Consider the following 24,862-nt stretch of genomic DNA (forward strand, 5'->3'; position numbering starts at 1 on the left):
AGGGTTATATTCACAGCTAGCCGCTGTCCTAAAGGGAGATCCTAGCCGCAGTAAGGATGTGCCTTATTCGCAGAGATCAGGCCGCTATCCTAGAGAAGAACCCTTACCCTAAACGCTGTCTAAGGGAGCTGCAATGCACAACCTAAAAGGGTCCCTTAATCCGTTGTCAAGTCAAGCTCTAAAGGAGCCCTAAACGCAAGTCTGTACATCACCTTATATCCGCTGTCAAGGAATCCTAAAGCTGTATGTAGGAGGCTCTACTGAGACCTAGAAAGGAGCCCTAATCCGCATCTATTAATGATACTAATCTGCTGTTATATATAGTTCAGATGAAGCCCTAAAATGCTGTTAATGGAGGCCCTTATGTTCAGCCTGAAGTAGTCCTAAAGAAGCACTCATTAAGAGATATGTTCACAGCAAAGGTGGCTGAGATTATCACAGCATTAATACATGTGTGATGTAGGTGACAGCATGGAAATCTGTGAGCTGTAGGTGTTACAGTGGGACAGCAGTATAGCTGTACATGATGCAATACATGGACAGCAAGTACATGGAGCAGCAAGGTACATCATGTCTAGATGGGACAGCTAGTACATGGAGTAGCAAGGTACAGCGTGTTTAGATGGGGCAGCTAGTGCATGGAGCAGCAAGGTACAGCATTTCTAGATGGAACAACTAGTACATGGTGCAGCAAAGTGCCGCAAGGGTACTTGGGACAACAGTATGTCAAACATGGAATGGCAATGTCACTAACACTGGGACAGCAGTGCAGCAAGGTACAACAGTATGAAGTGTACAGCATGGTCATGGGGTCCAGCATTGTGATGATGGGTGTAGCATGGTGCAACATGATGACGAGATGCAGCACGATGATAGGTGAAGGAGTCACCTTGGAGAATCAGTTGAAGCAGCGTGTCTTCAACTAATCTCATGTATCATTTTCTTAGAGATGATCTATGCTCTTATCTAGATAAGTCAAAGTGTTGACTTCTGTTGTAAATGTACTATCTCTTTCTCTCTCTCTCTCTCTGCTGAACTATTGAAGAACATATAAGAAGAATTGATCAAGGGTTTCCCCACATTGGGGTTTGTCCCTGGCTAGCGCCACATCTTGTGTCCTCTTGTCTTGGCTTGTTTTCTGTGATTTATGTTTATGTTCTATCTGCAGTTTACTTTAATGCTGATGTGATCGCTAATCTAGAAAAAATATTGAGCTAACTATGAAAATTGAAATAAATTGCTCTAAGCATAGAACATACCTAAACTTTACAATCTATTACTCAGTTCCTTATTTACTTCCACAACGTATTTATTTGTGAAAAATTGCAGTGTGATTTATTCGTTAATTGCCGAAAACAATTAAACTACTAACCAATTAGGAGAACAAATTCTAGTTGTTGCAATTTCAAGGAAATTTCACAAGTTATGATCGTATGCTGAGGTAGGCTTACATTTCATGAAATTAATACCCTTATTAGCGAAGGGGTTGATAGCAACCACATGATGAAGGGGACTAGGATAAGCATGCATTTTGCAAGTAAATATTTGACATGGATGACACTTATGGATCACATTGATACAATATTTGAAGTTCGAAGACCAAAAGTACCCAATGAGTAGATTTTTTTGAGCAGTGGCTAAACCATAAAGATGGTGGTCACATGTTTCCAAATAGAAATCATTTAAGAAGTGTTGTTTGAATTCCACGTACTCTAGGTCTGGTCTATGCCTTAGCTAAGCTAATAAACACACTAGAGATGCCCAACCAAAAAAAACTTTGCACAACATAATATAACAACAAACATATCAACAAATATACACAAGATTTTGGCCCAAATCATGTTCCTTATTAGTTCATCAATAAGAAAACCTTAGGGCTCCCATACCAGGGATCATCGCCCTCTATAAACCCCAATACAATGCTAATATACATAGTCAGTCCTTTGACCAATAACTCATAGTTGAGGACTAGTCCATCAGGCTTTCATCTGCCGGATAAATAAATACAATCAACTGTTCTTTGCTTACAAAATTACAACTAGTAGAATACTAAACTCACTTGGGCTTGCTCCTTTTAGCCCATGGTACACTATAACTGACCAACTGTCCTTTGCAACCAACTACTAACCTCCAGTACCCTTGTTGTCCTTGTTATAGCCCTCTTCCTTCGTTGCTACAATCTTCTTTTTCCACACGGTCTACTCCTCTAGACCACTATCCAGTTGCTTAGTCACTCCACAACAAACATTGTGCCTTGGGTTGTTCCTTTAGGCCTTGGTCCCTTACTATAGCTCACAGTTAGCCTTACAATCTTCCTTTACCAACCCTAATATAAGCCTTCCCCCCCCTTAGCACACCAGTCTGCATCTCACGACTAGTCTGTTCATGCCCTAACAGACCTTTGTTAGCCTCCAAACATACCACAAACCAATGCTTTCTTCTTTGCTCTTAGATTGTTCCTTTAGTCTTGCGACCCTACGGCTAGGCTGCGGCCTACTTGTTGCATCCTGCAGTGCCATTCCTCCTTGACTGCATCTAGACAACTCGGCCTCCTCTCCACTATTGATCACATACAAATTTCAACATAAATCTAATTTTCTCTCTCCTATTCTAATTTTTCGCCCCTTTAAGTTTAAGCCTCTATGTAGGGCCAGGGCATGGATTGACCTAGTTCGGAAGTTTTAGCTTATGGAAGGATTCAACATTGGAAGGAGTGTTGGTTGCCTCAAAATCACTTCCTTCTAGTGGCCAGCTCATCCATTTTAATGATGAATTCTTTTGCCCTAGGTAGATTTTGCCCTAGGAAAGCTCTAGTTTGCACTAGGCTTCAACTTGGGGGCTTGTTGAAGGTTTCTTACTTCTTTGGTTGTTGATATTGATCATTTGAAGACTTTTCTTGGCCTCTTGAGTCTAGGTTAATCCATTTGGCTTGCTATCTTTCAAGCCCTAGATCATTTGTGCCCTAAATAGGCTGTATTAGAGGATGTGAATTGACCTTTACACTTGTTGAGCCTTGTTCTTAGAAAGAGTTGTCCTCTATAAGCCTTTCTTGCCAATTTGATCCTTGATATTGATATATTCTTAGGTGACCTAACTAAAGGGAAGCCTCCCTAGTGGTGAAAATCCAAAAAGAGCAGGAGGTAGTGTCTGCAATGACAGTGGGCCACACCTCATTATTGCCCCTTAGTCTAATTTTTTCCTTGTAGGTTACCCCATACAAGACCTGCTAGATTTTGAGGCAAAAGTACTAGACAATCCTCTTGACCCCCACCATTCCTCCAATGGTTACCTCTTTGACTATAATGGCTAGTTTGAAGGTAGATTTAGCAACCTTTGAGAGATCTTGAATGCCCTTGGGTACTTTGCCTTATTTTTTCATAACTTTCTGATTTTTTTATTTATTTCCTTTGCCACTAGCCCCATTGGCTAGAGAATGCCTTGTGCTGCCACATCATCACCCACCCGCACGCTGCGCCATAATGATGATGTCACCATGCCAAAATGAGTGATCTCTAACATCTTAGAGAATCTGGGAATTTTGCTACTTGGGTTTTGTCTGGCTAATTTTGTAAACCACTTTTAATCTATTGCATGCAAAAATCTGCCAAGTCCTGCCCCTGTTTTGTCACCTGAAACTCTCACGTGCCACTGGACCAACTTAGACTATTTGTTTCTCATCAATGCCTTCACATTTTGTAAAAATTTCAATGTGGCATGTCATATTTTCATTCTGAGCATATTGAGACCAAGTTGAATTTTTGACTTCCGAGACCACATGCATTAGAAAACATGAACTGCCTTAGGAAATGTGAATTGCTGAGATTGTGAGACTGCCATGTTGAGAACTCTTTGAGTAATACTACACCAAGGCCAAGGACACATAGACTCGATGACACACATAACCAAGCTGGAAGACATAGGTGCGCCCTGATTCAATCTGGACTGAGCCATACACTGGTGATCACCCCTACATAACCAGGGCTCCCATAAACTGTGAGACCCAATGAGATCCATCCAAATTCCTCCAATCCTATCTAGGACAAAAGGAACTAGGAACTTGACCCGAAGGGACTGGCCATGACTAACCCTTAGAAGTCCTAGGACACCTAAATACAATTGTCAATAACTCACATGAGTTTTTACGAGGCTTTGACTTCTATCCTTGGGATTATAATGGTGATAATGCAAAGTGAAAAAATGTATGTATCCATGTTGGAATGAAGGGTAAGAGGGGGATCACAAATGGTTTTTGCTTATTTAACATTATGTGGTTCTCTGAGATAGTGGAGTACTTTCTTTGGAACTGCAAATTTGTAAAGAATTATTGGAATTATATTGAAGTTTAACATCCATTGTTGTTCAAAGGAAATACATTGGCGAGCAACACCACTTGGACTCCCACTACTTAGTGCTTTCTGCTTTCTCAGGAATCTGGCATTACATTAGAACCACTGCATTGCTCACTATTTGGAGCAATGTTTTAAAACTCCGACTCCGACACCGACTCGGCCGAGGGTCGACTCCGACTCGGTATCGACTCGGTTGGCTCAATTTCAATGACTCGGTCATTGTAAAAAATACATTAAATATTTATTTTTTTTATAAAAAAATAATTTTAAAAACATAATTTTAAAGATTTTGATTCATGTTTCCAAACACACAACATTAGAATATAGATAGAAGACAACATATGATCAAAGCAGGCTCATGTATATATCCATTATATCAAAATGGCACCCAGTGTACTGTCCAATACATACATGATGATGATATAGAGATCAAAACAAAAACACACAACCAAGGAGGCTAGAAATGGCCTCTACAACAAAAGTAAACTGTGACCAGTACTACTGGCTACTGCCAGAGGAGCCGAGATCATGTGGATCAATCTCTGGATCATCATCAGGGTTAGGCACGGGGCCCCATGGCTCCTCCTCATTATCATCTCCAACTGCAACTGTAGAAGTGGTAGCACTAGCAGGCTGTGCAACAGTTGCAAGCTGAGATAGACGAGATATGTGCTTTTGTCGTAGCTCCACAGAAGAAGCGCTTGCAACTGGAGGACTTGGGGTTGGCCCTGAGGATGGTACAAGTGGATCAGGATTTGCATTCAACTAAACATTATGTTCGAGTGATGCCTCCACCTATAAATCCAAATCAAGATCCTCATCAGAATCAAACTCTGCTGGATGACTCTCCACTACCCAATCTGATGTTGGATCAATGTCTTCCAACACAATGGGATCAGAATCAGGTCTTTTGTTCAGCAATTGGTTGCATCTGAGCCGAAGGTTGTATTGGACATAGACTAGATCATTTAACTGTTTTTGATCCAAATGGTTTCTCTTCTTTATGTGAATCCTCTCAAAGACAGACCAATTGCGCTCACACCCAGTAGCACTGCAAGTTTGACTCAAAATACGAATTGCAAACCTCTGCAATTCAAGACAATGGCTACCAAAAGCCTCCCACCATTGTGCTGCAAAAAACATAGGACTGTAATGAGTTAGCTCAACAAAATTATAAATTATATCCAACTTTCAAATTATAAACGATTTAATGAAATGAGTATTAAGAATTTGAAAATTGAAATTTTTGTTTACCTGGCTCATCTACTTCCCTTGCAATCTTTGCTAGATTCTTCCCAAAGGTACCTAAGGCACTGCTGAATGTTGTGGCCTGTCGGTGTATCTCCAGCTGATTACACTCCAATGGGATCATGCGATCAATGCAGTCAATCAATCCATCTCTAACCTCCCCCTTCAAAGCTCCTATCACCTTAGCTTTATAATGATACCATGGGTTCAAAAAATACCCAGCTGCATGTATAGGGCGATGGAGTTGATTGTTCCATCTTTCATCAATGATTGCCCAAATGGGCCCATACTTAGCCACTTTATCCTTGTATGCCCTCTTTATTTGCTCCTTTGCTTGATCCATAGCCTCGTAAATGAAGCCCATAGCCAATCTTTCCCCATCCACCAACCGCAAAACCTTAACCAGTGGCTCAGCAAGCTTCACAATCTCTGTTTCCTTTCTCCAAAATATTTCTTCATTAACTTTCTTTTTCAATTCTTTGCCTTCCAGTTTGTGAGACCACTGGCTTTGATTCCATTCTTCACTGGAAAAAATCTTTTGCAAGTTTCTATGTTGTGAAAGCATAAATTGCAATGTCAAAAAATGAGTAGCAAATCTAGTGATGGCAGGCCTAATAATATCCCTGCCCCCTGTGCGTTTCCTCATTAGGCTCTAAATCCATGAATGATTGTAGATAAATTTTGTTATGCTTTTGGCATGATCTACAGTGTTTTTGACCCAATCTAATTTGCCAATATCCTCAAGCATGAGGTCTATGCAATGTGCAGCACATCGGGTCCAAAAGATGGTTTTGTGCTTTTCCTCTAACAGTTTACCAGCAAGAACATAGTTAGAAGCATTATCTGTGATGACTTGAACAACATTAGCCACCCCCACCTCCTCAACAACCTCATCCAATAGCTGAAACAACAATTGTCCATATTTTAACTTATCAGATGCATCAACTGATTTTAGAAACATGGTTCCTTGTGGCCAAAAGATAAGAAAGTTTATGATGGTACGATTTCTTTGATCAGTCCATCCATCTGACATGATGGTACATCCTGTTCTTGCCCATGGGTCCTTGAAATCTTTCAAATACTCATTAATGGAGGCAATTTCTTTCTGCAAACGATACCCCCTTAGCTCATCCATAGTAGGGCCTTTGAAGCCTTTTCCAGCAGCATGTATGGCATCAAACATAGGCTCATAATATGGTGAACGGGAAGCATTGAAGGGGATATCAGACCATCTAGCTATGTAATCACAAGCAGTCTCCCTCAATTCTTTCTTCCAATGGTCATCTAAAGTGGGCTGCAAATGACTTCTACTAGCTTGAGGACCTTGTACATCTAATGGAGAGGAGGGAGTGAAATAACTTTTGATATTCATATCACCCTTTTTCATTTTACCCTTTCCCTTTTCTTGAATAGACTCAAAAGAGGGAGGAACATATCGGAAGGGGTTGGATGCATTAGTACAATGGATAGAGGAAGAACCCTCAAAATCAAAATGGGGGTTGGTAGGCAACATTTTTTGTATATTCCTCTTCCTTCCAAGTTCAGTGTCTAACTCCTTTTGCCTAGCCTTATCTTCTTTAAACTTTTCAAAGCTGGCTAATAAATCCTTCCTCATCTCCCCAATTTTTGGTGAGGTACATGGAGTAATTTGGCCTCTAATCCCCGCCAAGTGTTGTTTCAGCGTATTAATGCCCCCAAGACCTTCCTTAATTTTCCTATGGCAAAATTTGCAATGCATTTGACTATCAACCATTTCAACATATGCCCAAGCAGCATCTTTCACTCTAGGTGCCATTTTTTGACTTGGAAATGAAAGAAAACAATCTGAAAATGAAAACAAAAAAAAAAGCATTGATTCAATGTTCATTTCTTTCACAAAAAACACTCTTTAGGATTTCCAAATTTGCACATAAAATTTAATAAGCAAAAACAGATTTTTACAAGGGAAAAAAATACATCCAGACACAAACTACCTACTCAAGCTTGCTCCAAGAAACCAACTCCTCAATAGCAAACGCTGCTCCAAATGGTTGCCCAAGAAGCTCCTCATTCCAGCTACAATGCTTGCCCAAGACTCAAGAAACAAACAAACTCAACAACTCCTCACAAACTCTCACTCAAATTCTCACTCAAATGCATGAGATGGCTGTGAGAAAATGAGAGGGGTTGGATGGGTTAAATAGGGTGTAGAAGAGGGGAATGGACCCCAAAGACAACATAGGCAAAATAAGAACAGGTTTGGAGTCCCCTAAAAGAACATTAAAAAAAAAAAATCGATGTTTGATGGGTTGCTGGACCGCTTCCTAACCCGGCCATGTTAATGCAGGCTCGGTATTAACCCGACCGGCCGAACCGAATCCAAGGCCGAGTCAATCTTTTTTGCCTTGGCTCAAAACCGACTCGGACTCGGACCCACTCGGCCGAGTCGGTTCTGAGCCGGCCAGTTTTAAAAGCAGAGATTTGGAGGTTAAAATGCAAGTATGTGTTTATAATGAGGTCAATTCATTGCAATCCTTTTGTTGTGTTTGGTGGAGCAGCTATGTATGCAATTGCTAGCTAAATTATATCTTTGTATCAAAGATTGTAAAGAGCTCAATGCTTCACTGATTTTATTTCTGCCCTATTAATGCTTAGTCAGAGGATATGGTTTGAACATGAACATGAGCCATACACACACACACAAAATGGCAAGTTTTATCAATTTGTTTAGTTTAATGATTTCTTTTTTTCTGAATTTCATTATTACCAAACTTGAACATGAACATGAGTCAATGCTGCCCAAGTCATAGCTACTGAAGTACATTAATCAATGAAATACATTTTAGTACATACTACATATGTTGTCGTCAGTTATAATTAGGTTCACTTTTGATAAGGCTAAGTGGAATGTGAATATTCCTTTTGGAATGTGAAGGATCACTCTAGCTTGCACTCTCATATAGTATATTATTTGAAAAAATAATGCAAGTAATTCTTATGCTCTCTCTTCTATTTGCTGGTGCACTCTGTTTTATGTGATGGTTATATGCATTTACAACAAATTATCTGACAGACCTTATACAGAATGAGTAAGAGAGTGCTTCATATATAGATTTATAATTCATCGTTCGTTGGTGTGCATTTACAACTGCAAATTCTTATGGAACAATATTGTCAAAGTTCAAGCATTAACCATATCAAGAGTACACCCCAGTGTGAATTTGATGTGTAGTAGCAAAGTCCTGTTTATTGGATTTGACACAAAAAGATTTTGAGTATTAGAATAGCTCTTCATTATGGCCCCTCTAAAATTAGTAATACTTCCTAAAGCTATAAAATAGGCCTGCCTGCATTTGTAAATATGGTCGATGGACCTTGGTTATTTTTTGTGAGAAATTCTCAACACTGGAACATAATAACTTACACGATAATGAGAGTCATAAGTATCCTTCAATGGTAGTTGACAGGAAGGTAGAATCTGTCTAATTTGTTACATTACACTTCCTCTTTTTATTTCATTCAAAACCTGTTTTTTCATAGCATTCAGCTGCCAGCAAGAGTCCGAGGAGAGGGATGGGGTGCCCTATTTATTTCCTACTTAATGATACTTTTTCTAGGTCAGTTGTGTCCTTTGGCCATCAGCTCTCGTTTATTGTCTTTATATGCAGGGAATGTAGATTTTTTAACATATTGAGCATTTGTTTTGGGAAACTTTAGTTCGGGATTCGAAGTGATATTGACCTGGGGACTAGGGGGCAAAGATAGGAATATGTCATCATAGGTTGGCCTCTTATACTTGTTCATGACATTGATGATTGCATCAACTGTCCTACAGTTTTATCTCCTCAAAAAGGAAATTAGAATAGGAATTTTACATTGCACTGTTGTAGCACGTGCAGTATTTCTTTTTCTTAATAGGCTGGATACACTTCTACGGGGGAGATATAGTATAGGAAGTTTCCATCAGTCTCATATCTTGCATGCCTGTATCATATCGTGATATATTTTATGGCTTTAAGAATGTGATTCGCATGAACAGCTCATGGTGATATAAAAGTAGATGGAAGAGATATGAGTTCTCCCATGTTGCATAAAACAAAATGTATATTATGTTGAGCTGATCCATGTGTGCTTTGCAAGAAATTATACATTATTAACTGTAAAGCACGGTGATTCTTGTTGGCTTCTTCATTTACCGATTCTAGCTAGCTGTTTCTTGTCTGCCTGACATAAAGATACAAAATCTCTAAATTTTCTTTATAGACAATCTTTTAACCAATAGAAATTTACATGCTTGTCTTTATAATTGAAATTCATCGTACAAGGTTTCAAAGACTGGAACAGCAGAGAGTTCTAATCTCTTTTCTGTTATGGTTTTCCACTTTAATGCTTTTGTGGCAGAATTGAGGAAGAGATTGCAAGGCAAACTGCTATTGTCGAAATGAGTGTCAAAGATACTGAAGAATATGAACGACAGAGGCAAGAGCTTATTGAAGCTCATGATAAAAGGAGAAAGGAGTTAAAATTAATACATTTACAAGAGGAAGTAACTTTTGAGAAGGAATTTGAGCAAGAAAGACTTCAAATCTTGGAGAAGTATGCCAAGAGAAGGCAAGAGGCAGCACAAAGCATCAACTTGTAGTCAGAACAGAACCGACAATGGAACTAGATAAAATATATAATAGGGTGGTTTTGTCAAGATTTCTAAAACGTCTGCAGGGCATACAACCATATGGAAATGCTGTTGAAGCTTGCAAGCCAGTTCAGACCACTCCTGTCATATAAGTAAACCTGTGACTGGTTATCAATTAGCATATATTTCCTAGAATATTTCTTATCAAATACCAAAAATGCCCATCTACCTTGATTATTGACTCATTCTTCAGTAGGGAAGCAACGATGTTGCATGTATCTGGTGTGTTAGACATCTCTTACTTGGTTCTTTTGTGACTAGACACTGACATGCAGTGAAAACTCAAGCAGTATCTGTAAATTACCTCATTTAGTCGGTTATGTTGTTTGCTAATTGGACTGGCATTGCATGTCCCTCAATCGTTGCACAACTTGCTTTTTTCTAGCTGTTAAGTATGTTCCTTTTTCTTTTCGTTACTTGAGTAGAAGTAAGTTGACAAGAAGACTTAATTTCTTCTTCCTTTTGGTATTGTCTAGTCACAGCCTCAATGCTATAATTTGAAATAGTGTGACTATTGTTAGTCAGCATGGAAATGCAGTTCCACTAGCAATAATCTGTTGTAGGTTAATATTTGACATATTGGGATTTAAAAGTTAGTTTCTGAGACTTGGTTTAAATGTAAATCACACACTTATTTATGGCCTTCATTTTTGTGTTGATTGGGGGATATGCACTGCCCCAACAAGGCACCTCAAGTAACAACCCGCTAGTTCACGTTACCCTGAGGATTTCTATATTGCCTCCAAAAGCAGTGGTATTTAATGGTGGCACCTTTATGGATTGCTACAAAGGGCAAAAGTCCATTCCTTAAACCTGTGTACTATTTCACTGCTTGTTTTAAGTCTAGTTTGATTTAATTGAGATTTATTAGTCAATAATATCTTTTGTAGATTTATAAACTAAGAATAATATTTTGCGAAGTGCATTCTGAGCTCTAGTAAAACTTGTGAAAATAGCAAGCATACGGCAAGCAGCATCAAGATCAATTTGTTCAGTTTGATACATCGAGTCACTCTGATGGTTGTTTTCTTGGTTACAGTGTTAACCAGGTTGATATTTCTCCCGTATAAAGGCCATGTTGAAGATTTAAGATCTCTTAATGTTACTCTGTTTTGTCCAAATTAGAATAACCAGAGAAGGCTACTATCTTCCACTGAACGATATGCAATCTTGTTCGTAGTTCATTGATTTTATATGTAACTAGATAGGTTCGGTTGACAAGACCAGTAAACCAGTTGTCAGATTTAGTTATTGAACTATTTGTCGGAGGCACCGAGTGAGGTGTACGGGTAGTTCTTCCCCAAGAAATCATGATCTACATGCAGATCTAAAAAGATTCAGAAAAAGGAGAGAATAGCACAGATGTTTTGGAAAACAATACCACCATCTTATTGTGAGGGAGAGGGAGAGATAGGGATTTTATATACAATGCAAACATTCTCCTTATGCATTTTTAATTGTAAAATATATGAGATAAAAATCAATTACATTATTAGAGAAAACAACTATAGAGATGTTTCCATCTTTACTAGTTTTTGATGTTCCCTTCTTTTTGAGTTTTAGATGTTGCCAAGAAAGTAGTGTGCATTTTCCTTCCTGTCCAATCAGTTAGATGTTTCTGATTGGTGAGCTTTTCTTGGTTGCCCAATTCCTCCCTATTTAGAATGGGAAGCATCTCGGCCTCCTCCACCAAAGGAGGGAAACTGTGCTTCATTGTTTCTATTTTCAGCCATTGGGTATGCATTGGTGTATGTCCCTTCCGACCAACAAGATATGACAAGTAAGGAGCCACATTGGCACCCCTAACCGGTGCCATTCTACTCAGTGAGAGTTGCCCCTGTGAAACAACAGAACTCGTTGCAGGCTTGCCCATCAGAAGCGGTGAGCGGTGAGCTGTTGAAATTATTCCTGCATAGAAAGTAGCATGAATTTGAGAACAAGCAAAAGGTTGCTTGTCTACCACCGAATTTTCCACAATAGGGCACTTCATTGACTGCCATTCTTCAGTCATTTGCTCGCTGTTGAATACAGTATCCACACTCTGCCCAAAAGTTGTTGACAATGGCTTTGCCCCAACTTGTGTGGCACTCTTGCTACTAGAATTTGAACTTGAGCTTTCATCCATTGTTACCATTGATGGCTTTCTTTGAACCCCATTATTACCACCATTGGAGGTTGCATATCTCTTTACAACCTGCATATTTTGGTGTCTATTCTGACCTTTGACAACAACATGTTTCTTTGATGAATCATGTCCAATAGACGGTTTGCCAGCAAGGCAAAAGGATGGGGCATTGGATAAGGAAGCACTTGGAATAAGATTGACTTGGTGTTCAATAGAGCATTGAGGATGCAACACCGCAGGTTTGGTGAAGATATTTGCAAATTCTGGTTGTAGTGGAGCCATGGCAGGGGGTATTGGGTTGTTGTTGTTTTCTGGCTTGATAGAGCAAACCAAACACAAAGAAATGTATTGGTTTATAATATATATTGAATTTCTTAATGGGAGCTTTGTCAATGAGAGGTTAGGTTGATGTGAGGGCCAACATGCCAAGGATATGAGCACATAGGCACAGCCTTCATGTTGCAAGTGGTATTTGTTATCTTTAGCATGATAAAAAGCGTGTCAGGCTTGTTGGTGTGGAATGCCTAGTAACAAATCGACACAATTGAGAGGAGAAACCTCACATACCACAGTATGTCGAAAAGGACCAATAGCAAAGGTGACGACACAACGTTGGGAGACAGTAAGACGAGGGGCTTCCTTTTGAACCCAACCTAGTTGATATGGGTTGGAGTGTGGAGTGGTGGGAAGGCTAAGGCGGTGAACCAAGTCCTATGCCACAAGATTCTTTTGACTCCCATTGTCAAGGAGAAGAGTTACCAACTCATGTTTGATTTGACAATTATGGGTAAATAGAGGTGCCAGCTTCATTAGTAGTCATGAGGATGAGAGAGGGGTCTACTTCGGTAGGATTGTCAAGAGAAACAACTGCAAGTGAGGTAGAGGAATTTGGTTGCTCTACCTTTGTAAAGAGTCTTGTTGGGGTGCATATTTTGAAGTACACCACAGTTTGCTGAAGCATGTGAGTTGGTCTTATGAAATGTACACCAAGGGGATGAGGCAGGGGCCAGATTAGGTGGACTAGTAGGAGATGGGCCAAATCAGGTTTGAGGAGCCACTTTACGTTCTACAGCCAAGCCCGAATAAAGGCCTTGTCCAAGGAAGTACTATCAAACAACTCAACTTCTCAACGAAAAACCATTAGTAGACCATAATTAAATTTAATAATTAATACCTCTTTTGGATCAGAGATATGGAATTGAATGTGCAATTTGCAGAAGACATCAATGTGTGCTTGCACTAATTGATTTGGTAGTTGTTGAAGTTGCAACCATTTGGCAAGGAGATTCTAGAGATATCCCGAGGGGTAAAAATGTGCTCTTAAGGCTTGGCAGAAGTCATCCCAAGATGTGATATGTGTGGATCTGGTTTCAGCGTGGTCCCTGAGCTCAACAACCAAGGATGTATTCTCGAGTTGAGTATCCCACCATGTTTGCGCCAAACCCTCCAACTATACACTGGTGATTTGAAGCTTCATGTCCTCTTCCATCATGGGACATGTTTTGAAATAGGTAGAGAGACTGCAGAGCCTCAATGACCTCTCCATTCATTTGGATCGAGAATTTGGGCAATTGAAAGCGTGTATCCAACCGCATTTGTCTAGGACGGTGTCTTTGTTGTTGTAGTGTAATTAGCTCTTGAATAGCCATGGCTAAATCATGGACTGGTGAGTCCTTGGTTGAGGGTTCTCGACGGGGTGACATGATTTTCATCCACTAAAGGAATTGAAAGGTATGACCCCAAACGACAATTTGTGATGGGAATTTCAAGCAAGGAGGGTGCACTAAGAAGGGTGAAGAATTGTTAAGCCACAAATCCCCAAAAAAAAAATTTGAACAAATGGATGGTTTCCAAGATCTTATGCTCTGATACTAATTGATCTACATGCAAATCTAAAAAGATTCAGAAAAAATAGAGAATAGCACAAATGTTTTGGAAAACAATACCACCATCTTATTATGTGGGAGAGATGAACATTTTATATACAATGCAAACATTCCTCTTATTTATTTTTTATTACAAAATATATGAGATAAAAGTCAATTACATTATTAGATAAAACAACTATAAAGATGTTTCCATCTTTACTAGTTTTTTTATGTTTCCTTCTTTTCGAGTTTTAGATGTTACCAAGAAAGTAGTGTGCTTTTTCCTTGTTGTCCAATCAGTTAGATGTTTCTGATTGGTGAGTCTTTCTTGGTTGCCCATATCAATTCCTATGTATTGCAAGATTCGCAATCTTGTGCCAATGGTTAGCTCGAGTGGTTGGGATTGTAGCTTGCCATCCCATCCACCCAAGTTCAATTCTCTGGAGGCATGCCCTAATTTGTATTGATTAGGCTCAAGGAATAAGTGGCCCCACAAAGTTTTCACTCCATTTGTGATCAATACGGGGCATCTTGGCTCTTACTTAGTCATTAGGTCTTTCCTTAAAAAAAATCTTGTTGTCACACATTTTGTTGGATGGCTGATTACACATATTATTACATGCATTTTTTCAATGTATACATACATAGACTAATTGCTCCTTTCCTTTACACACTTGTATGAAGTTATCGATTTGAATGTCTTATTTTGAAATTTAAAAACATGAAATATGACATCTTTTCCATTGTGTTAGAAAGGAAAATGGTAGTTGACTTGTTCTTCAAGCACATCTTTTGATGTCCTTTCATTTATTTTAAATATCTCATCTCATCACAAGAATTCGCTTTTCATGCATCCTTCATGTTAGGTTGATGTGAGGGCCAAGGATGTAAGCACATAGGTGCAACCTTCATTTTGCAAGTGGTATTTGTTATCTTTAGCATGATAAACAGCATGTCGGGCTTGTTGGTATGGAATGCCTAGTAACAAATCGACACAATTGAGAGGAGAAACATCACATATCACAGTATGTCGAAAAGGACCAATAACAAAGGTGACGACACAATGTTGGGAGATAGTGAGACGAGGGGCTTCCTTTTGAACCCAACCTAGTTGATATGGGTTGGGGTGTGGAGTGGTGGGAAGGCTAAGCCGATGAACCAAGTCCTGTGCCACAAGATTCTTTTGACTCCCATTGTCAAGGAGAAGAGTCACCAACTCATGTTTGATTTGACAATTATGGGTAAATAGAGGTGCAACAGAGGTGCCAGCTTCATTAGCAATCATGAGGATGAGAGAGGGGTCTACTTCGGTAGGATTGTCAAGAGAAACAACAGCAAGTGAGGTAGAGGAATTTGGTTGCTCTACCTCTATAAAGAGTCTTGTTGGGGTGCATATTTCGAAGTACACGACAGTCTGTTGAAGCATGTCAATTGGCCTTATGAAATGTACCCCAGGGGGATGAGGTAGGGGCCACATTAGGTGGACTAGTAGGAGACAGACCATTTTTGGTTTGAGGAGATCGGGTTTGAGTAGCCACTTCACGTTCTACAACGAAGCCCGAATAAAGGCCTTGTCTAAGGAAGTACTATCAAACAACTCAACTTCTCAACGAAAAACCATTAGTAGACCATAATTAAATTTAATAATTAATACCTCTTCTGGATCAGAGATATGGAGCTGAATGTGCAATTTGCAGAAGACATCAATGTATGCTTGCATTGATTGATTGGGTAATTGTCGTAGTTGCAACCATTTGGCAAGGAGATTCTGGAGATATCCCAGGGGGTAAAAATGTGCTCTTAAGGCTTGGCAGAAGTCATCCCAAGATGTGATATGTGTGGATCTGGTCTCAGCTTGGTCTCCGAGCTCAACAACCAAGGATATATTCTCGAGTTGAGTATCCCACCATGTTTGCGCCAAACCCTCCAACTGTAGACTGGCGATTTGAAGCTTCATGTCCTCTTCCATCATGGGACATGTTTTGAAATAGGTAGAGAGATTGCAGAGCCAAGAATCGACGACCTCTCCATTCATTTGGATCGAGAATTTGGGCAATTGAAAGCGTGTATCCAACTGCGTTTGTCTAGGAGGGTGCCTTTATTGTTGTAGCGTAATTAGCTCTTGAATAGCCATGGCTAAATCATGGACTGGTGAGTCCTCGGTTGAGGGTTCTCAACGAGGCGACATGATTTTCATCCACTAAAGGAATTGAACGGTATGACCCTAAGCGACAATCTGTGATGGGAATCTGAAGCAAGGAGGGCGCACTAAGAAGGGTGTTGGATTGTTAAGCCATAAATCCCCCCAAAAAAAAACTTTGAACAAGTGGATGGCTTCCAAGATCTTATGCTCTGATACCAATTGATCTACATGTAGATCTAAAAATATTCAGAAAAAAATAGAGAATAGCACAGATGTTTTGGAAAACAATACCACCATCTTATTATGAGGGAGAGATGAACATTTTATATACAATGCAAAAATTCTCCTTATGCATTTTTAATTACAAAATATATGAGATAAAAATCAATTACATTATTAGATAAAACAACTATAGAGATGTTTCCATCTTTACTAGTTTTTTTATGTTTCCTTCTTTTTGAGTTTTAGACGTTGCCAAGAAAGTAGTGTGCTTTTTCCTTGTTATCCAATCAGTTAGATGTTTCTGATTGGTGAGGCTTTCTTGGTTGCCCAAATCAGTTTCTGTGTATTGCAAGATTCGCAATCTTGTGCCAATGGTTCTTAGCTCGAGTGGTTGAGATTGTAGCTTGCCATCCCATCCACCCAAGTTCAATTCTCTGGAGGCATGCCCTAACATGTATTGATTAGGCTCAAGGAATAGGTGGCCCCACAAAGCTTTCACTCCATCTGTGGTCAATACGGGACATCTTGGCTCTTACTTAGTCATTAGGTCTTTCCTTGAAAAAAAAAATAAAAAAATCTTGTTGTGACACATTTTGCTGGATGGCTAATTACATGTATTATTACATGCATTTTTTCAATGTATACATACATAGACTAATTGCTCCTTTCCTTTACACGCTTGTATGAAGTTATCAATTTGAATGTCTTATTTCGAAATTTAAAAACATGAAATATGACATCTTTTCCATTGTGTTAGAAAGGAAAATGGTAGTTGACTTGTTCTTCAAGCACATCTTTTGATGTCCTTTCATTTATTTTAAGTATCTCATCTCATCACAAGAATTCGCTTTTCATGCATCCTTCATGTTAGGTTGATGTGAGGGCCAAGGATGTGAACACATAGGCGCAACCTTCATGTTGCAAGTGGTATTTGTTATATTTAGCATGATAAACAGCGTGTCTGGCTTGTTGGTATGGAATGCCTAGTAACAAATCGACACAATTGAGAGGAGAAACATCACATACCACAGTGTGTTGAAAAGGACCAATAGCAAAGGTGACAACACAACATTGGGAGACAGTAAGACGAGGGGCTTCCTTTTGAACCCAACCTAGTTGATATGGGTTGGGGTGTGGAGTGGTGGGAAGGCTAAGGCGGTGAACCAAGTTCTGTGCCACAAGATTCGTTTGACTCCCATTGTCGAGGAGAAGAGTCACCAACTCATGTTTGATTTGACAAATATGGGTAAATATAGGTGCAACAAAGGTGCCAGCTTCATTAGCAGTCATGAAGATGAGAGAGGGGTCTACTTTGGTAGGATTGTCAAGAGAGACAAATGCAAGTGAGGTAGAGGAATTTGGTTGCCCTACCTCTGTAAAGAGTCTTGTTGGGGTGAATATTTTGAAGTACACGACACTCTGCTGAAGCATGTGAGTTGGTCTTATGAAATGTACACCAGGGGGATGAGGAAGGGGCCACATTAGGTAGACTAGCAGGAGATGGACCATTTTTGGTTTAAGGAGATCAGGTTTGAGGAGCCACCTTATGTTCTACAACCAATACCTGAATAAAGGCCTTGTCCAAGGAAGTACTATCAAACAACTCAACTTCTCGACGAAAAACCATTAGTAGACTATAATTAAATTTAATAATTAATACCTCTTCTGGATCAGAGATATGGAGTTGAATGTGCAATTTGCAGAAGACATCAATGTATGCTTGCACTGATTGATTTGGTAGTTGTCGAAGCTGCAACCATTTGGCAAGGAGATTCTGGAGATATCCTAGGGGTAAAAATGTGCTCTTAAGGCTTGGCAAAAGTCATCCCAAGATGTGATATGTGTGGATCTGGTCTCAACTTGGTCCCCGAGCTCAACAACCAAGGATATATTCTCGAGTTGAGTATCCCACCATGTTTGCGCCAAAGCCTCCAACTGTAGACTGGCGATTTGAGCTTCATGTCCTCTTCCATCGTGGGACATGTTTTGAAATAGGTAGAGAGACTACGGAGCCAAGAATCGACGACCTCTCCGTTCATTTGGCTCGAGAATTTGGACAATTGAAAGCGTGTATCCAACTACATTTGTCCAAGAGGGTGTCTTTGTTGTTGTAGCGTAATTATCTCTTGAATAGCCATGGCTAAATCATGGACTGGTGAGTCCTCAGTTGAGGGTTCTCGATAGGGCGACATGATTTTCATCCGCTAAAGAAATTGAAAAGTATGACCCCAAGCGACAATCTGTGATGGAAATCTGAAGCAAGGAGGGCACACAAAGAAGGAAGCTGAGTTGTTAAGCCACAAATCCCCCAAAAAAAACTTTGAACAAGTGGATGGCTTCCAAAATCTTATGCTCTGATACCAATTGATCTACATGCAGATCTAAAAAGATTCAGAAAAAATAGAGAATAGCACAAATGTTTTGGAAAACAATACCATCTTATTATGAGGGAGAGATGAACATTTTATATACAATGCAAACATTCTCCTTATGCATTTTTAATTACAAAATATATGAGATAAAAATCAATTACATTATTAGATAAAACAGCTATAGAGATGTTTCCATCTTTACTAGTTTTTTTATGTTTCTTTCTTTTTGAGTTTTAGATGTTGCCAAGAAAGTAGTGTGCTTTTTCCTTGTCAAACCAGTTAGATGTTTCTGATTGGTGAGTCTTTCTTGGTTGCCCAAATCAGTTCCAGTGTATTACAAGATTCACAATCTTGTGCCAATGGTTCTTAGCTCAAGCGGTTGCGATTGTAGCTTGTCATCCCAACCACCCAAGTTCAATTCTCTGGAGGCATGCCCTAACTTGTATTGATTAGGCTCAAGGAATAGGTGGCCCCACAGAGTTTTCACTCCATCTGTAATCAATACGGGACATCTTGGCTCGCTCTTAGTCATTAAGTCTTTCCTTAAAAAATATCTTGTTCTGACACATTTTGCTGGATGGCTGATTACATGCATTTTTTCAATGTATACATACATAGACCAATTGCTCCTTTCCTTTACACGCTTGTATGAAGTTATCGATTTGAGTGTCTTATTTTGAAATTTAAATACATCAAATATGACATCTTTTCCATTGTGTTAAAAAGGAAAATGGTAGCTGACTTGTTCTTCAAGCCTATTTTTGATGTCCTTTCATTTATTTTAAATATCTCATCTCATCACAAGAATTCGCTTTTCATGCAGCCCTGTTTATTTGCATTGTGAAAGACCGCTGATGTCATCATGAAATATGGATGTACTCATCAAAGCAAACCATATCATTCTCTTGCTACATTTAATCAAGGCATATGCTTATAAAAGTAAATGTCATAAAAGCAACTTATATCATTCTCTTGCTAAATTTAATCAAGGCATATGAATATAAAAGTAAATGTCATAAAAGCAATCAATTTTTTTCTAGGAAAAAAACGTAATTTCTTATTAAAAGAAATAAAAGAACTTAATTTTTTATTAAAAGAAATAAAATTACATTCTGTAGATACATGATTGGCATGTATTCAAAGATAGAGTTTCAGTTGGATCTGTCAAGTAGCTTAAGGCCCTCATGACTGAGCAAAAATAGAGAAGAGACTAGCTGCAGAGGCTTAACGGTCTGTGTAGTTGTAGAAATCATCCTAATTTTATTTTTTACTTCCTTCCATATCCATGGGGTAGGTTGGGTAACTGCTAGTGCTATGCCTGTCGTGTTTGCAGCAGGGGGAGCTCCTTTTCAGATTCAGAGCTCTTTGTTTCATGTGTTTTTTGGTTCCTGGCATCAATTCGTTCTTTGTTGCTGCTTTGATGACTGCTAAATTTGGTGTGACTGCCATCTCGGTATTCTAATTGGGATCTATGGTCTGTTGGGGAGCTCATACTGTGTGACATTTTCAGTCAGTTCCTCGTTATCTTTGCTGGGGAGGTCTTTTAGATCCACCTCTTCTTCATTGTTTGGAAAAGGGGGCTCAAAAGGCTGCCAGATCTTTGTCTTAGTCCACGGCCCTTTCCTCTTGTTTGCTGGCTTTTTGGCCAGAGAGCAGGTACCTTGCAAATGCCCTGTTTGGTTACAAATACGACATCCGAAGGTAGTGTTTTCTAAATCAAGACTCTGTCCACTGGAAATGTCCATTTTTTTAGTTGGCTACGATCTGACAACCCCTTGCCGAGGTCAATCTCCCCACGTATGCGAGCATAGGTGAAAAAAACCCCTTTGTTATTCTCTCGCTGTCTATTTTTATGAATGTTGCCAGTGCATTTACTAGGTGATGCCAATTTGGAGAGGGAGGTTTGGCAGTGAACCCAGATAAGCTTTTTTGCGACTTCCATGGTGGATGAGTCGAAATCCTGGAATCAGGGGTAGTGAATAACCCAACTTTTTCTTAAAACCATGGTCCCTCCTCCATAATTTTCTGGTAATCTGCTTTTAAAAAAGGGTATACTATGAAAGAAACCCTTTGAACAAAGGTAGATGCCACACTCTTTGGTCCAATTGGTGTAGATCCACTGGGAAAGGTCTTCAGTTTTAAGCCAGAAACTGTTGAATCTACAAATTACAACGTTTTTGTAAAAATATGAGAACGTGATGTTTACCTGTGATTTCTTGATCTCTATTTGTGGATATTCCTCATTTTCCACTATGTGAGGCCCAAGCAGAGAGTCAGATGGGGCGGTAGCCTTAGTTTGTCCTGCACCACCAACTCTGGCTGCTTTTCCACTATGTAAGGCCCAAGAAGAGAGTCAGATGGGGCGGTAGCCTTAGTTTGTCCTGCACCAACTCTGGCTGGTTCTTTGTAGGAGAATAATGGGCCAGGTGTTGTTCCGCCACGCAATCCTGAGACCAAGGAGAGAGGATCCCCTGCTTATCTTATAATCTTTAAGAGTCCTCTTATCTCGTAACATTTTCCCCTCAGAGATGAGCTTTTGCTCTGCAATTGGGAGCCCCAGTCCTCTTATCTCGTAACATTTTCCCCTCAGAGATGAGCTTTTGCTCTGCAATTGGGAGCCCCATTCGTTGTTGAACCTTGGTTATGAGGATTTCCACTGATTCCTTGTCCTTGACCCAGATCAGTATGGATTTGATTGATAGGGATTTATAAATACTTGGAATGTCTTATTTTTCTTTGTACATGCTAGAGGTTAGGCTACCTCTAGGTTGAGGGAATGCCTCTTTTCCTCGGACGGAATTTCTTTCGATCCATGGGCTGTAGATGGTGGGTAGGTAGATGGTGGGTAGGCTCCTGCTTTGTGCTTGAGGCTCTTCCAGCTTGAGATTAGGCTTAATCTGAAGGTGAAAGTGTGAGATTCCTGTGCGCAGGAGAGGGGATGGTCGAGAGCCGACCCTGCGGGGCATTCCTAACACGGCCACCAGAGATCATCCTCGCTGTCGTCATAGATCCAGGCTTTGGAAGCCGATCTGGGGCTCTGTTCCTTCTCTGCAGGTGCAAACGGGTCCCTGACATACAAAAATAAAATAAAATAAATTGATAAACTAAAACAAACGCTTACCATCGTGGGACGATTGCTCAAGGAAGCATGATTTGGGCCTGCTGCATGGTGAAAGGCCAAAATCGCCCTTCAATCCTCACCTCACAAGTTGGAAGGGGCTTCGTCTTCACTCCAATACCAGTCCTCGCTGCTTCTCGCGGGCATGAAACCCTTGGCGGCGTCGACCAGGGAGCCGCCAAGAGACCAAAACCTAGCACAACGTGAGACCTCCATTGCCCAGTATGTCTCTTGTCGTAAGCAACAATTGTCAGCTAGATTTATTAATTACAAAATCAAAGCATAGCCATCTTTTCAATTAATATCGTTAATAGTTGAATTGAGGCTTTTTTTATCCATAATATTTGGAAAAATAATTTTGGCGTACATCACATGTACATATACATTTGTCGACGTGTTTTGAATCAATTAGTGTGGTTCATCGTCACGACAAGTTGAAGAAACAGATCCAGTTTAGCATGATAAATAGTTTGAGCAGAGTCTCCAACGGCTAATTTTGACGTTAGAACCCAGTTCAATTTCTTATTTATTAATTTAATATTATTATTATTATTTTTTTATTATTATTTTCCTTATGGAAATAAGTTAAATTAGATATAATGAATGGTTATAAAAGGGAATTTATCTATATTTATTTAAATTAAAATTAATATATATAAATATATATATAATAATAAAATTATAATATTAGATTATTTTCTTAACTTGTCCTGACGATGAACCACACTAGTTGGTTCATGTATGTCTACATGTGATTTATGGCGAAGTTATTCTTTCTAATATCGTTAATATTTTATTATTACTAATATCGATTTATCTTTAGATCTATAAAGTGTCGAAAGGATTGTTTTTTTTTTCATTTATGCTAGTTCGCATATCAACTATTTGATCTCTCAGGGCTTAGTAGATTCAGAGTAAAAATAGATCTAGAGTGGTTTAATTCCCTCTTTAAATAGGCTACATTCAATGTGAATGCCGTAGGTCAATAACATTGGTTTTCAATGCCATGAGTCAATACTATGTGTCATCTTTATTTTTATTAATATTAATATTATAGTTAATAATGTTTTTTTGCATGGTATTAATAATAATTTGTCCAATAAGCTTCACTTAAATAAATCTTGAATTATGAAATAAATATAAAAAAATGGTTTATTTATTTACCATACCTCTCGTTTATTTATATTTTTAATAATTTACCATTTTTTTTTTATAAATATGGTATTTCGCCCAGATATTTAGCTCATGGTATTAAAATGGTATTTGGCCCATAGGCTTCACCCAAATAAAACCTCTTTATTGACTAAATATAAAAAAAGGTTTTATTTATTTACCATACCTTTAGTTTATTTATATTTTTATTTATTTACCATACATTTGGAGTAAGTTTAAAAAAAAAATTATTTATTTACCATACCTATTTTTTAGTGTTCATAAACCTCTCTATATTTTAAATTTATATTGTGTTTATACATAATAATAATTAGATTGATTTACAAATGTTAAATGTTAAACATTACATGTTAAATGTTTACATTTACATTTACATTTACGTATACGTTTACGTTTACATGTATATGTGAGATATACCCCCATACTTGGCTGGTGCAAATATTATCCAATTTTAAGGTCATGGTTAAGCCAAACACCAAATTGGTGTATAAGACCCCCTTGTTTGTGGGACAAGGGGCTAAGCCATACACCAAATTGGTGTATGAGACCCTCTTGTTTGTGGGACAAGGGACCCACCTCTGCGTAATGATTTGACTGTTAAGTTTGCGAAGGCATACATACTCTACTCCCTTTGGTTTTGAACTTGTAACCTCTTACGAGGAAACACATGCTCTTAACTATTAGGCCCACTCAAACTGTATTATCGACAAAATTGCACATTGCACAGTGCCCCCAAAACCCCTTACATCCTTCCCCAAAATAAAAATAAAAAATATAGTAAATTGTTAGATGTACATGCATGTTTAGATGTACATCATGGCCACACACACACACACACATATATTAAATTTGAATAAAATGATTGAGAAAAATAAAATGATTTTATATTTAATTGGTCAATGTTTCTGTGTCAATAAGCATTTGAGTGCTTGCTATAGGTCCATGTGCCTTTGAAATGCTTTCTTGAACCTAAAATTTGCTTTGTTTCATTCAACTGAAACGTTTCAAAAACTTGCTTTTGCATTTCAAGGCATATACCCAAATATGGAAACTTTCTCACAACATTTTCAAGTGCATTTTTGAATAATTTTGAACCAAGAACATTGTGGGGTGACGTTTCTTGCAACTTCGATTTTGATTAGGTAGTCAATAACTTGCCACCTAGATCTACATTCATCAATTTGGATTGTATGCTTAGGGTCTTTACTGTGTGTTTACTACACAAATATTTCTTTAAAAGTGTAAGCCTTACTTAGAAACACTCTATAGGTTAATACCGAATGTTAGAGAGATGGTTTGGATATAATGTCACCTTTCATTGAATTGGTGGCCTTGTGATTAGGTGAAGTCCTTGGATCACTAGGATCCCTCCGGACGCCTATTAAGCTCATAATTTAAAAACTCAATGTGGTATGACTTGGAACTGGTCTAACCACTTGAGTTGATAGGCCACCAAGTCAAACCAACCTTCAACTTGGCTCAAGGCGTTGGTTTGGTGTCAAACTAGCCCGAACCAATTGAGTCAAACTGGCCTTCAAGTCAGCTCAAGGGGGTGGTGGGTGGTGGTAGAAA

General features: G+C 38.9%; 1 protein-coding gene and 1 long non-coding RNA gene across 5 annotated transcripts in view; one reads left to right on the forward strand and one right to left on the reverse strand.

Annotated features, from left to right (window-relative positions):
* Positions 1-10,622, forward strand: part of LOC149184619 (protein SUPPRESSOR OF GENE SILENCING 3 homolog) — a 204,675-nt gene extending 194,053 nt beyond the window's left edge. For all 3 annotated transcript variants that reach the window (XM_089417625.1, XM_089417626.1, XM_089417624.1), the window contains exon 7: positions 9,978-10,622. In XM_089417625.1, coding sequence (XP_089273751.1) covers positions 9,978-10,218 — 241 coding nt within the window. In that variant the 3' untranslated portion in view covers positions 10,219-10,622. The remainder of the gene's footprint in view (positions 1-9,977) is intronic.
* Positions 10,623-21,564: 10,942 nt separating this feature from the next.
* Positions 21,565-22,373, reverse strand: LOC149184620 (uncharacterized). Of its 2 annotated transcripts, none has more exons than XR_016257301.1 (2): positions 22,201-22,373; positions 21,565-22,067 (listed from the first exon to the last, which is right to left on the reverse strand). It is a non-coding gene; the product is annotated as an uncharacterized LOC149184620 (long non-coding RNA). The 2 variants fall into 2 exon arrangements; XR_016257302.1 differs by having other exon boundaries at positions 22,121-22,373.
* Positions 22,374-24,862: the final 2,489 nt, after the last annotated feature.

Source organism: Pinus tabuliformis, chromosome 3_2, assembly GCF_031772625.1.
Source record: "Pinus tabuliformis cultivar Carrire ecotype Pingquan chromosome 3_2, CPIR1, whole genome shotgun sequence".
In the NCBI taxonomy this organism is placed as follows: Eukaryota; Viridiplantae; Streptophyta; class Pinopsida; order Pinales; family Pinaceae; genus Pinus; species Pinus tabuliformis.